The following is a 13,606-nucleotide window of genomic DNA, read 5'->3' on the forward strand; positions in this document are numbered from 1 at the left end:
CAACTGCTCCGGCCAAGCCGTGCCACTGGCAAGGAACTGCCGAAGGTGCTGCCGAGAGGGAAACCAACGCTTCCCGAGGCACTTCCAAGCGGCAGCACGAGTAACTCGGGGACGATGTTAAGTCACCAGCCCTGATACCAGGCGGTCCTCACACTGGCCGGGGGGAGCAGAAGAGCTGCACGGCGGAGCACAGCCCCACAAGGTCCTGCTCCGCGCAGGCTCACGGGTTCGCCGGTCACATCTGGGCCTCGCTTCTGGAAAAGCCCCGTGTGGGCTTTCAGCCCCCGCAGTCCCCGAGGCGTCCTTGCGATGTCACGCGGCAGCAACGCCAGGCTGCGCGGCGGCACGTCGGAGGAATCCCTCCTGCTTGCATGAGACGCCAGGATTTAGGGAACAGGAAAATGCAGAGGATGTTTCAGAAGAAATGAAAAGGATGTTTTAGAACAAGCTGCCTGATGGCTCACCGCGGCTTACTCCATCCACACAGAAACGCCTGAAGGGGTTGTCTTCACATGCTCCAATAAATTTCACTTCGTAACACGCAGGAAAAAGGCATCAGCAGGGAAAGTCACTTTCAGACAGTTAACGCTCTGAAAAATGGCTAACCCTCTGAAAGGGCCGGGGAGGACAGCAGAGGAGCGCGACCGCGCGCCGTGACGCACCCGCAGCCCTGGCCCCAGACACGACGCTCGCCACACGCAGCGCACGGAAGCACAGAGGACCGAGCACCGCGCATGGAAGCGCAGCGGCAGCTCCCGTGCCAGAACGAAGGCGACTCCGTGCTTCAGCAAGGGGTGAGGGAGCCGCAGGCTGTCTGCTCCTCGGGCTGAGACCTGCTCTTTCCACACATCTTTCTCCGTGCGGTGACTAGGACGAAAAAGCCACGACACGATCAACCCTGAACTCCACGAGCCAGACGGGCACGAGGTCATGAAAAAACCCCAAACCTTCCCCAAAGCCCACAGCCACCTTAGACATTTGTGTCGCCTGTAGCTTGCTTGCCTTTTTATTTTTACATTTTCTACAGCTTTGTTGTTTGTTTTAAATCTCCAGAGGCCCACAAAAGACCTGGAAGAAGACAGAACTTGCATCCTTTGGGAAAGAACCCTGAAGCAGAAGCCCACCAAACCACTGCCCCCAAACCCGTTTCCGGCCGAGAGCACAGAACCAGGTGAGACCCCAGGGAAGCGATGTCCTGGCTGGCGAACCCTCAGCCGCCTGGGAGCACTACCCGGCCCTGCTGACACGCAAAACCAAACAGTCTCACTTCCCAAGCTCGGCTTATCTACTTTCCATCGCTTGCTGCCAGCGCCGGAGACTCACCCAGATTATTACTCTTTGACAGTGGAGACGTGCTTAGCCTCCCGGACAGACTTTGTGAGCTGAGCCGGTCAACGTGGGAAGATCTGAGAAGGTCTGTTCACAGCCGGGCAATAAAACGACGCTCTCCGTGAGTACTGCATCGGATGTGCCAAAGACGATATCCAACTGAAACCAGCAAAGCCCCCAGAACAGCTTTCCCTGTGCTAGCCCCAACCCACATGCGTTTCCAATACGCTGCAAAGATTTTACTTGGGCAGAAGACAAGCTGCGATCGTAAACTTTTTTTTATGCCGACAAAGCAGCCTGATACAAATGACACCTGGTGTTCGCTGCAGCGGACCCCACTCAAACCATGCCCAGCGCCGAGGCCATACAACTGCACCGAGGTCGCTCCCGGGCTGCTGCCGGAGCGCAGGCCTGCCGCGCGGCACAGCACGTCGCCAGAGCCAGGCTCGGCACGGAGAACAGGTCACAGGCAGCGCGTGTCCTTCTGAGGTACCCCTGCGGGGGGGTCCTGGAGCTGGGCTGCTGGGAATCTGCAAGACAGGGACGAGCCTACCTGTGAGGGGCACGGGGAGGAGCAGCAGACACTCAGATCGCCCCAGAGCACACTTTGTGGCGTCAGATTTTCAAGCCCCAAAGCAGAACACCGATCGTCTGTCTGCACAGCACAAGCCACGGGACTTGCGTGCGCGCATCCCTGCTTCACGTCCCAGAGCTGCAGGGAAACGGAGAATCTTAAATCCACCTTTCCAGTGGTGAAGCAATCATTCACGTTCTTCCACGGGTCATTCAAATACTCCTCTTCGCTTGAGAGACAGCCCTTGTTTCTAGCCGAGGGCTAGCCTTCCCCTCGGTCGCAGCACCACGACTGCTCAAGCTGCGGCTCCCGGGCTGGAATCGCCTGCGGAGGTGGGAGAGCAGCACCCGCCGTCCTGCTCTGGCGTCGAAGGCTGAGCTCCGCCGGTCACTCGTTACTCAGCCAGCTCCCGAACGCCTCAGTCGTTCGCGTTTCTGTCCCTGGAGGCTGCTCGACGACTCGACGCTCTCGCACCGCCGACATGAGAAGCAGGCACGCCTCCGGCCATGGCCGGGCCCAGCTCTGGCAGATGTAGGCGAGGACAGGGAGGTTGGAGCCACTTGCACATCCCTGAGCACAGACCTTCAGGAGCTCACCTTTGTTAGACATCCCCCTCAAAGACCAGCCACGCACCAGCCTCCTCTGGCCGTGGCGTCCTCCTCAACTCTGAGCCGGACACGGTGGGCAGGGGGCCGAGGCCCTGCCTCCGGGGGCTGCGCAGGAGCCGGCGAGAAGTCACGGATCTGCACCAGCAGCCGCTGAAGCAGCAGCTCTGCCTGAAGGCTGCAGCACGACCAAGGCTCCTTCCACCTCTCGCAGACACAGACGGCGCCGTGCTGAGCCACCAACGTCTGCCGGGCCTCCACAAGAGGTTCCCAGCCGCTGTTCCCACACACCTTGCGAAAAAGCGCTCTGCTCGCTTCGTGGCTCAGCCGAGGCCCGAGTCCTGCAGGGCTGTGGCCAGCGGTGAGCTTCACCAAGCAGCAGCAGCACCACGGGCACCCGCTGAAGGCCTTCACGCACCGTGTGGCCCATGGTAGCCATGCAGATGCTAGAGGAGGCTGACCGCTGACGTTGTGCGGTGATGGAGCCCCTGAAGTAACCGTACTGCGGAGATGCAAGACGATGCGAACCAGCCGGCCCTCAGGAACACTCACCAAAAGCCTTGTCAAGAAAATAAGTGGCAGCGATGAGCTGACGAGAGCCAGCCAATGCTTTGCAGCACGCTGCAGACCCAGAACTGAAAGGGCCAGCCCTAAGTGAGGAGGTCAGATCATTGCTCGGGAAGCAGGAAGAGAATTTTTAATCACAAGCTCCTGAGAAAATGAAGACGTGAAAGACGATCTGTACGGCCTGCCTTCCAGACGGGGAACGGGAACCCAAGTACAGGGATGGGGAACTAATAATGGAGACTGGAAAAAGCAAGGATAAGGAGATGCAAGCCCAAAAGCCGTGCTTACTGAAACGGAGAGCCTGCAAAAGGCTGGAAAACCACAGCTGCTGGTGGCTGTGAAGGATGGAGAAGCAGCCAGGAAGAACGGAGAGCAGCGAGCCAAGGAAAGCTCCTGGTGCCACCAGAAGCCATGGACCGCTCGCGGGATGCCCCAGCCTGGAGGCTGCGCAGGGAGCCCCGCGGCGCGCTAGGGCTCGGGCACGGCGCTCTGTCCGCCTGCTCCTGCGCCGCCAGGCAGAACCCAGCCCTGCCGGGTCCTTCCCGTGGTGCTGCTCACCCAGCCCGGCCAGACCCCACGGCGAGGCGCGGCGAGGAGCAGCCCCGCGCCGGCTCGGGCACCGCAGCGCGCCGGGTATCGGCCCCCAGGGACCAAGAGCTCACAGGCAGCCGACAGCTCACACGTTCACACCGAGCATTTCCTTCTGATCGTCTTGCAGGAGCCTAGTTACCCGATAAGCTTTCAAAAAAATGCAAAGTATTCTCTAGCAATTGGTGGGCGACTACCTTCCTGCCAGCAGCGGGGAAGCCGCTCAGAGAGGGGCTGCCAGCTCTCCGCTAGCAGCAGAGCTCCAAGTACTGCTGTGTGCACTCCACCTAGCGGTTTACAGGCCATTTATAATTAATAATGCTAATGTTTGCTCTGACGAGAGCCAGCGGAGCAGCTGGAACGCAGCCTAGAGACCTACAGCGCATGAGGAGCGCTCTCATCCTAACACAGGGGTACAGGCACCATCTCCAAGCATGCCACAGGACCACGCGGGGCACTGAAATCGAGATGAGCACCAGGGGCCGGGGCTGCTGGGCCTACCGATGGCTCCCGCCGCTGCTTGTTCCCCACGACGAACAGAGAACGAACGTACAAAAGCAGAAGCCTCCCACACGTGCTTGTCCTGATAGTTTCTGGGGCCGGAGCTGCCAAAGGATGCGGGAATTAGAGAAGGGTTTCCAGCCCAGGGACACCCAAGTTCATCCTGCTGTGGATGTAACGGTGGTTTCATTGCTGACAAACCACCTGATAGAACTTGTACAATTGCTGGATGGCTAACGGGGATTTATTTTTTATTTTTAGGAAAGGAGTGCAGCTGGCTACGAGCTTGGCGAGTTTGCTCTGTTAAGGCAGAGTTTTGGTTATCCAGGGTCGGCTGCATGTGAGATTTTCGCTCAAAGCCATGCTAGGGAAGTCTGAATCTCTTTGCTTGAGAGACATTTTCCCTTTCACCTGGAAGGGGAAATGGAAGCAGCCACCTCTGCTGTCCACAGACCCACGAAACTGAAACAACAAATGTTTTACCTGCTGCTATGCGTGAACACGTTCGGAGGACAAGCTACTTTTCTGTCTCCCCTTGCAGAGAGCCTGAAGAGAAGCCCAGCCTAGAGGTACGGCTGGGTGCTCGTACCTGGGGCAAACAGAAGATGAAGGGAATCATCTAGAATGACCCTGGAGACGAAGCAGGTTCTCTCCCCTCCCATGAACACCAGAGGTGCTAGAGAAGTGATCTGCAAGCACAAGATACAGTAATGAAATCCAGCAAAAGGGAGGCTTTGGAACACAGAGCGTTCCAAAAACCACAATCCGTGTTTTTCGCAGTGAAACTGTCCCTCTGAAATCCCCGCCGTGCCCTCCTGCTTCACCCGGAACAGGATTCCTCAGAAACAACGGCAGGGATGAAGCAGCTGTGCACAAATTAAACTCGCTGATGAACGATTCACTCCACTTTGTAGACAGGCAAACGAGGAAAAAAAAAAAACAGCTTTAAACCAAGATTTGTAAGGGCGCACAAGGGAGTCGGACACCCACACCCCCACGCTCATTAGCTTCATCGAGCGCCTAAACCCGACGTCTCAGTGCGAGCCTCCCGCCTGGCGGATCACGCCCGGACCCCGCTCCCGCTGTGCACCTGGGAGATTCTGACGAGGCGACAAACCCCAGTGACATAACCACCCTCCTGCACCACCCCCACGGGAACAGTCACAGCAGCGCCCCGGGACCACCTGCTCTGCCCCCCAGCCCGACAGCACGCGCTGGGCGAGCCGCATCCAGCCCCGATTGAACGGGGTGCAGGTCGGGAGCCTGGAGGAGGAACGCGGTGTTAGAACAGGCCACCAGACATCGCCCCAAGTGACTACGGTACCACGGTGCAGCAGAAGGTGAGGCAGAAAACCAAAACACGAGGGAACAATCCAACATCGAGCACCGCCTGAGGTTTCAGGCTGTAAGCCCTCCGGCAGGGAAGGCAGTTGCGGGGGTCTCCACGGCCGTTCCAGCTGACACCCCAAAGCACAGCAGGACTCCAGGGATCGTTTCTTTACACTGCGTTTGGGATCGCAAGTCTGATGGCTGCAATGTTTAATGGGTTTTGATGGTGTCCAAAAGGTCCTTCCCCTCCACCCCCCTTCTTGCTGCTTTCTAAGCGGAAAGCCTTTTAAAGCCCAGGTTGCACGCGAGACTGGAGGCTAGGAACAGAGCGCGAGCAGCGGCAGCGAGCCTTCCATCAGATGAGGGCTCAAAAATAATGCATTCAGGACGGAAACCACCGAGCAAGTTCTCCTGCATTTCCTGCCATCCCCTCCCCACATACATACTGCTTCATGGCTATCAGCTTGGAGTCCATGCTCTCCTGCTTCCCCTTCATCACCTGGATGTCGGTCAGCAGCTTGGTTACATTGTCCTGCCGAACCTTTATGTCCTCGTTCTTTATACTGGATACCTGGAGACAGAAAGGAAGACGTCAGTCAGGTTTCCTTCCTACAAAACAGTTGTTTAAGCATCAAGGTTGGGACTGATCCCATCTCCCCACCCGTTAACCACCTCCCCTCTCCAGGCCTATCGCCGTATTCATACCGGTGTACATTGTGTTGAGGAACGAACACTGGTCATCTACAGCGCGAGCTTTCCGCGCGTAAATTGTTATTTTCAAAATCAAATTCTGTTGCAGCCTAAAAACAGCATCCTTTTGGATCAGACAAGCAGTGCTCAGGTAAAACCGAAGGCCTGTGAAGGAGCTGTTTGCTCAGAACAAACCTTCAGAGAGCTGACGGACCAAGATTTATCTATGACAATCCAAAACCTTAAAAGACAGGGGTGCGTCTGCGCTGCAGACAGGCAGTGGACATTCTTCTCGCACACTTCCAGAAGTCTCTGCTGTGTGCAGTGAACTGAATACTGCTCTCAGCAATTAAGAAAGTCATTAGCTGGCTTGTGAAAGCAAAGCAGGAGCAGAAGGCAGCGGAGCTGGCTGCAGCAGGGGCCTGCAGGCAGAGCGGCCAGCCTCCTCCAGCAGCCGGCCGCTCGACATCCTCGTCATTTCCACTCCAGGTGTTAAAGCAGCTGAGGAGAGGATTCCGAGCAGACGATTTTCTTTTTGATAAAATACTCCCGAGACGTGACACCCAGGCGCGTTTCACGAGAGCTGTGCCGCGTGAGAGGTCGATGAATCTGCCAGCCGTTATTGGGGTTAACACGTCTCACCTACCCAACAGCGGCTTCTCTCCGCTCGGCTCGCCAGCAGGTCGTATATCTCCACAATCTTTTTACATCCCCCCAGCGCGTTTGCCCACTGTGCAAATGTCTAGAGGAACTGAACGCCTCGGTGCAAATGGCACTTTCGGTTATTTGAGAGCTCCCTGGGAGAGGCAGAAAGCGAGCTGCTCTCCACACGTTGCTTTGATTAATACTTGGGTAAGAATGACTAAAACACGTTTCCCAGCCCGCACTCAGGACCAGTACGTTAGCCTGGAGCGTCCCCAAGCACTTCTGGAACCCCCAGTACCACCTGTCGCCACCTCAAGAAATGGGGGCAGCTGTAAAGCACGTCTGTGAGCTTAAAGGGAGAGGGCACAGCTCTGGGCTCGGGAGACACTAGAGGTTAGCACGTTTACGGTAGCTCAGGCACCTTATCCTTCCTTTTCCTCCCCCCACTAGCACATCTAACGCATCTCCGTGTGTCTGGGCGTTATGCTGCACGGACACATTTTACATCCCCTGCAGCATTTAAGGGTTGCAGCTCAACCAGCAATCGGTCTCCCTCTCTCTGAAAGGTGCAATTGTTCTTCCATCCCCCCAGGGGACACCGCAAACTCTCCTCTGCCCAGCCGAACCCAAGCGGATGCTACTGGTCCAGAACAATAAGGCGATGTTTGTACTGACTGCAGAGACAACCTGGTTGGTAAGGCCAGAACGCTGCCTGCTTTCTGCTGGTGGTGAGCGGCAGAGGGAAGCCTAAGCAGCGCCGTAACAAACCTAACGCTGAAATCAGTGAGAAAGGGACCCACGAACCAAAGGGAACGGCAGCGAGGATCTGGAGGCAGCTGATCAGCAGGACGGCGTTGCACTTGTACCTGAGCGAGAGGGCAGAGACAGCAAGCAGAGCTGCTGGCAGAAACTAACCGCCAGCGGTGCCAAGGACCATGACCCTCAGAGCACACCGATGCTGTTCAAACCAACACTTTGTTTTCAAACACTTTGTCAAAACCTTTCCCGAAAGATCTGTGGCAGAAACTTACGCTGGTTACTTTCCTCTTGATGTTTTCCAGGAGATGCTCCTGGCCTCGGATGAAGTACGGGTGCTGGAATTCGGTATCGTCTTTCTCTGGCTTCACCAATCCTCCCTGCTCAATATGCACAACCTTTCGAAAGCCATCTGAAAATTAAACGGTAGATGATTGGAGAAAAGCTCAACGGGCTAAATATGAACTTCAGAGAGCAGAAACAAGCATGAGTTATCCTTGGTTGCCTAAGCGCTCTGTCACCGTGGCATTCCTTTCTAACATCTCCCCCTACAAACACTTCATGGAACGAGGAACTCCTTAACCTGACGGACACCGGGACGGAGGCTGTGCCGATCCTCCTCGACAAGTGGCACGAGCCCTCCGCAGCCCCCGCGTCCCTCCCTGCCCTGTCCTCTCCAGGAGGGCAGAGCCATGCAGCCGCTGCCCTGAACCACGGAGCAGAGCAGGATCCGCTTCTACGTCCCAGAACCCTCCTGAAAAACACCTTTTGCTGCTCTCACAAAGCCAACCTTTGCTTATTTGGCTGACAGCACAGGGCAGCAAGAAGAAAGGCTGAAATTGTAAGAATTAAAGCAAGAGTCTCCGATTAACCTTCCTATTTCCTGGTTCAAGTCCCTCATTCCCAGGAAACCGTGGTTACACGAGCAAACGGCATCTTCCCTGGCCGCCTCAGCGCAGACGGAGGTAAGGAAAGATGCATTTCCACAGAACTTCTTTCCAAGAGCACCACCAAAGGCGTACTCCAACATTTAGCATAACATAGCTCCATGAAACCCCAGAGGTGTTAATTTTATTTATTTGGGGAACAAAGTGGTTTCTGAAAGCAGTTAGCCACGTGCTCGGCGACATGCACGGTGCAGGTAAAGGACCGCTGCCCAGCAGCTCTCATGGTAATGAAACTATTGACGCCTTGGAGACAAACCTGGGCAAGCGTTCCCGGTGTGCCATGGGGGATGAGCACTACTGCATTTGACTGAACTGAAGTAAGAAAACTAACCCTCAGAACTGGAATTGATCCTAGTCTCACTCGCGTTGCTATCAGTTTATTCAAAACAGCACTCGGAAATGTGATTTATACTTCATGGAAAGAGACAGAACCTCAGTGTTGGTTACACACTGTTGATCACTCTACAGCGGTGAACAGGCTTCGGGTGAACGTGCTGATCCCAGCGCTCACAAAGCCCCAACTTCCAGGGTAGCTGGAAAAGACCCAAAAGATCACCAAGGCCAGCCGGCCCCTAACACCACGAGTCCGCCACCAAACCCCATCCCCAAGCACCACGTCCGCACGTCTCTGAGATACCTCCGGGCTGGGACCCCGGCACCCCCCGGGCAGCCCGTCCCAGGGCTCGGCCGCCCTGCGAAGGAATTCCTCCTGGGTCCGACCCAACCCTCCCCCGGCACAACTCGAGGCCGCTGCCTCGTGTCCTGTCGCTGGTCACCTGCGAGAAGAGACCGGCACCTCCTCGCTGCAGCCTCCTTTCAGGCGGCTGTGGGGAGCGATGAGGTCTCCGCTCAGCCCCGGGCCCCTCAGCCGCTCCCCACCTCGTTTTCCAGTCCCCTCACCAGCTTCGTTGCTCTTCTCTGAGCACCTTCCCTCGGGGGCCGTACAACAGCCCCACGGCAGAGCTGACCGCCTCCGTCCCCCGCAGGCTGAGCAGTCCCCATGCAGACACTGAGGCTAGCAGCCTGCTTGGTTATTACCTCGCCCACTCCACCTGATGAAATATAAATCCACATCGGTCTCCTTGTCCTAAACCGTGCTGGACAGACCGAGCCCGCTGAACCCCCCCCCACTCAGCACGGCTCGCTGGGCCCGCTGCGAGGAGCGCCGCGGCGGCAGAAGCTACGTGCCGGCACCTCCAGCGGTGCTCAAGCACCTTGAAGCCCCCCAGGAACAGAGCGTAGCGCTTCCAAGTATTTTTTGATCTCGGCTCTGCTGTGAAGCGCTAGGATAAATTGCACGCGTTATTTATGTTTGTCAGGACACAGCTGTGGTTGAAAAAAAAGCTTCCTGCACTTGCAGCAGAAAGTAAGCGATTTACTGAGATCCCTCGTTATTGTGGTGCTGTGAGCCAGCTTTCAGTCACTCGAGCGATCCCGAAAAGGAAAGGCCGTGGTCACGGAGCACAGAACGTGCCCCGCAGCTACTCCAAGAGCCGGCGCTGAAAGGTAATGAAAACGTCCTCGTTTCCACTGACACCGGGGCGCTCTCCGGGGCCCGCACCTGGAGCGTTAATCCCGGCACGACCTCCGGGTGAGGCGCACGAAGGGCGCCCCCCGTGCACTGCGGGGAGGAAGGGGCTGCCAGCAGCGTGCCCGTCGGTCCCGCGGCCTGCGTGCGGGCGGCCGTGGGGGTGCCACGAAAGGCCCTGGCCCCCCGTGTGTGCCGTGAAACACCCGTTCTGGAGAATTTCTTGGCCCCGGCTCAGCTTCTGTGTAGAGCAGCGTAAGCGGACTCGCAGCCCGAGCGCCAGTGCAGAGGCGCTCCCCGTGCTGGAGCTCACCCCCGCAGGAAATCCAGCTGCGAGTTCCGCTGCGAGCAGGCAGCAGGAGGGCAGAGCTAGGCTCGGCACGCCGCAGCGTGGGTTGCTGCAGTGATAACCGCACACCTGGACGGGGAGCAGAACAAGCAAACCCCGATGAACTACGTACAGAAAGTCAGGCTCTGTTCCGGGCACTTCCCTTGCTCCGTGCTCCTCAGCAAGCCCTGCTCTCCAGGCAAAAGGACGAGCAGCGTAGGGACAAGCTCCGGATTCACTGAGGTTGGGACATACGTATGCCATCTCTGCCAACCATAAATAAACTGAAATCCTCCACCTGCCACCCATCAGCAGCCAGGAAATCCCTTTTATAACGCAAGCAAATCAAATGCGCTGTAATGGAGAGCGGGAAGGCCAGGAGCGATGTCAGCACCCAGACTCGACACAGAAAAACGCAGCTATAGCCACCTGAGGATGGACGGCCATTCCCTCGCTCGCTGGTGCAGGGCGTGGAACCCGGCCTCCCAGCCTCAACACTGCCCCGTGCTGTGCCGGAGGACACCGGAGAGATGCAAACGGCTGCTCGAGGGCAGGAAGGCTGCTGGAGAACCAGACCCCTGAGGTCTTCAAAAAGATCTCCGTTCCATTTCTGGCCATACCTTGGTTTCTTCCAGAAATACTGAACCTTTTAGGAAAGGTGCTGTTAGAACGGAGTTTTGCTCCTGTCTTGGAGATTTATTACTCGTCGCCCCGTTTAGAAGAACGCCTCGTCAGTCAGACCTGCTTGCCTGATCAGCTAACCCCGCCCCAGCTCCCCCATCCCACGACGAGAGGAGGAGCTGACACACGGATGAACGCTATTCCCATATTCCCCCGGCCCTACAGCACCACGTGTGCGGTGCGGGAGCAGCCCAGGCAGCGTGCCCTGTGCTACCACCCCCCAGCCACAGCAGCCTTCACCCGCTTCACAGGGTGATGGTGCTCAGGCTGGTCCCCTTTGGAAGCGATCCGGGAGGTGCAAGTACTGTAGGCAGCTTCGTGGGAACCAGCGCCCTCCTCCCTCTGCGCCCAGGGCTGCAGCAACGCCCCGTGTGGGTGACACGGAGCTGCCCGAGCGCCTCCTCCTGCCCCTGGCAGGGTTTGGTGTTTTGGGCAGACCTCTCCTTAGCTGCGACGGGAGAGGGAGCGTTCCCCAGTTCCCCAGCGATGCTTGACCCTTCCAGAGAGCTGATGCAAGCCAGCGCCACTGCTCACACACACAGGTGCATAAGTTAAAAGAAAAAAAGTCACAAAAAGGCCAGGGAGGGCCATTAAGGCAATTTATGGGGCTCCCGTGCCAGGGGCTCTATCAACAGAAAGCTGGAGCTGTTTCAGGTGGAGCATGGCATCCTCACAGGGAGGATACTTCAGGTGGTGACATCCTCCTAGGGAGGAAACCACCGAGATGAAACCAACGTAACGGGGGTGTAAAGCCAGCAGAAAGCCTCGCTTAGTGAGCAGCTGGAGAAACATGTTGTAGCACAGTGCGAGAGCGTGTAACAGGCCTGGTCCTACTCGGAATTTCCTCAATGGCACGAAGGAGTGAACAGAACACGTTTACTGAACCGGCTGAGGAAACACCGCGGGGAAGAGCCGCGCTGCCTGCCAGGCAGGGCTGCAGAGCCCAGGTCCAGGGGCATGACGGGCACCACGAGTGACCAACCCGAGGTGCGACTCTCGGGCAGGAACACAACGAAGCAGACACAGGAGGGCAAACCCGCGGGGAGGCAGCAGCTGCACAGAAGAGGATCCGAGCACGGCAGTGGATCGTGAACCGAACATAAAAGTCAGAGCCACGCTCCTGAGAAAAAGGCCAACGCCATCATGGGACCCACGCAGAAGCCTCAACAAAGACGCAAAAAATGGCAGTTTGGAAAGAAACGCAAATTGTTGAATGCCGGAAAGCAGCCCCTGAGAATCAAAGCCAGGCTGCTGCTTCTTAAACAGGAAAAAAAAAAAGGGAAAAACAGAAAAAAGAGAGGACTGAGGAGAGGCATCGAGTTGTGCCAGGGAGGGCTGGGTCAGACCCAGGAGGAATTCCTCCATGGGGTGGCCAGGCCCTGGGGGGGTGCTGGGGTCCCGACCTGGAGGTATCTCAGAGACGTGTGGGGACGGGGTTTGGTGGTGGACTCGTGGTGTTAGGGGCCGGCTGGCCCTGGTGATCTTACCGGCCTTCTCTAGCCGTATGATTCCATCACTGCTTCGAAGACACAGAGGAATAAATCGCCCCACAATACCCCCGGCAGAAAGGAAAGAAGCGGAGGGTTTGAACGGCAGCAAGGAAGGCGTTCAGCAACCAGCTCCAGCGCCACGCCATCCTTACGCTGAAAGCATTTCCCTGAGGAACTCGGAGCATCCTGGTGATTGGAGGCTCACAGAAACGCTCGCTAAGGCACCGGAACAAGACGGAGGTAGCTGATCCTGCCTCGAGGCAGAGGGTCGGGCTTAATGACGGCGAGAGCCTTCCAGCCCCGCTCTGCCGTGGCTCTGAGGGGGAAAAACAACTGCTGCTTAGACGGGCAAGTTCAGTCAGCGCCCGCTTTACATGACTCTGGCAGCAACATCCCCTGAAGAAAGCGGTTAGAAAATTAACAAGCTGTCACACACGGCGGCTCCGTCCAGCTGGAAGCCTTCCAGAGGAGCTCCTGCCTCATCAGAGGGTGGCAAGGAGCGCCACCTCCAGCGCTAACGGCGGGCGAGCGCAGAGGGAGCGTTCACAGCTCCTGGGCTAACACCCAGGGAAGAGCAAGATAAAAAGCTGACAGCTCGAGGTTCTTCACCTCTGGCACAGGTTTTCGGCATTAGCAGTTATTCCTGTCAGCAGAGGCCAACCTTAAACCTTCCCCTGGGTCCCCCAAATAACCGCGAGGGCAGCAAACGCTCCCACGTCAAACAAAGCATCCCCGACATCGGACCTGGGCAGCGGCGAGGAGCCTCCTCAGGACAAACGTCACGCTTCGCCCCCGCGCTGCTGGGGAGATACTTACACATATTGAGCTGCCGGACAAAGCTGGCCATGTTGTTGTGCTTGAAGTACTTGGGGAGTACCTCCTTGGCAAACTGTCCTTGGTCAAACACATGGAAGCTGTTTCCACTCTGTCCAAAACAAAACAAAACGACACGTTATCAGCCGCCGTCACCCCGGGAGGCAACGAGCCCGCCCGCCTGCCCCCTCCTTCCTCCGGTGCCGGCCCCGGTTTCCGCAGGCGGAGGGGTCAG

At 57.3% G+C, this 13,606-nt stretch overlaps 1 protein-coding gene across 1 annotated transcript in view; it reads right to left on the reverse strand.

Annotated features, from left to right (window-relative positions):
* Window positions 1-13,606, reverse strand: part of HSF1 (heat shock transcription factor 1) — a 54,518-nt gene that overhangs the window by 28,405 nt on the left and 12,507 nt on the right. Inside the window, exons 2-4 of the mRNA XM_080582293.1 lie at window positions 13,375-13,483; window positions 7,860-7,996; window positions 5,940-6,064 (exon numbers count right to left, since the gene is read on the reverse strand). Of these exons, the coding sequence (XP_080438419.1) occupies window positions 5,940-6,064; window positions 7,860-7,996; window positions 13,375-13,483 (371 nt within the window). The remainder of the gene's footprint in view (window positions 1-5,939; window positions 6,065-7,859; window positions 7,997-13,374; window positions 13,484-13,606) is intronic.

This window comes from Anser brachyrhynchus, assembly GCF_964034855.1.
Source record: "Anser brachyrhynchus genome assembly, chromosome: 2".
Classification (NCBI taxonomy): domain Eukaryota; kingdom Metazoa; phylum Chordata; class Aves; order Anseriformes; family Anatidae; genus Anser; species Anser brachyrhynchus.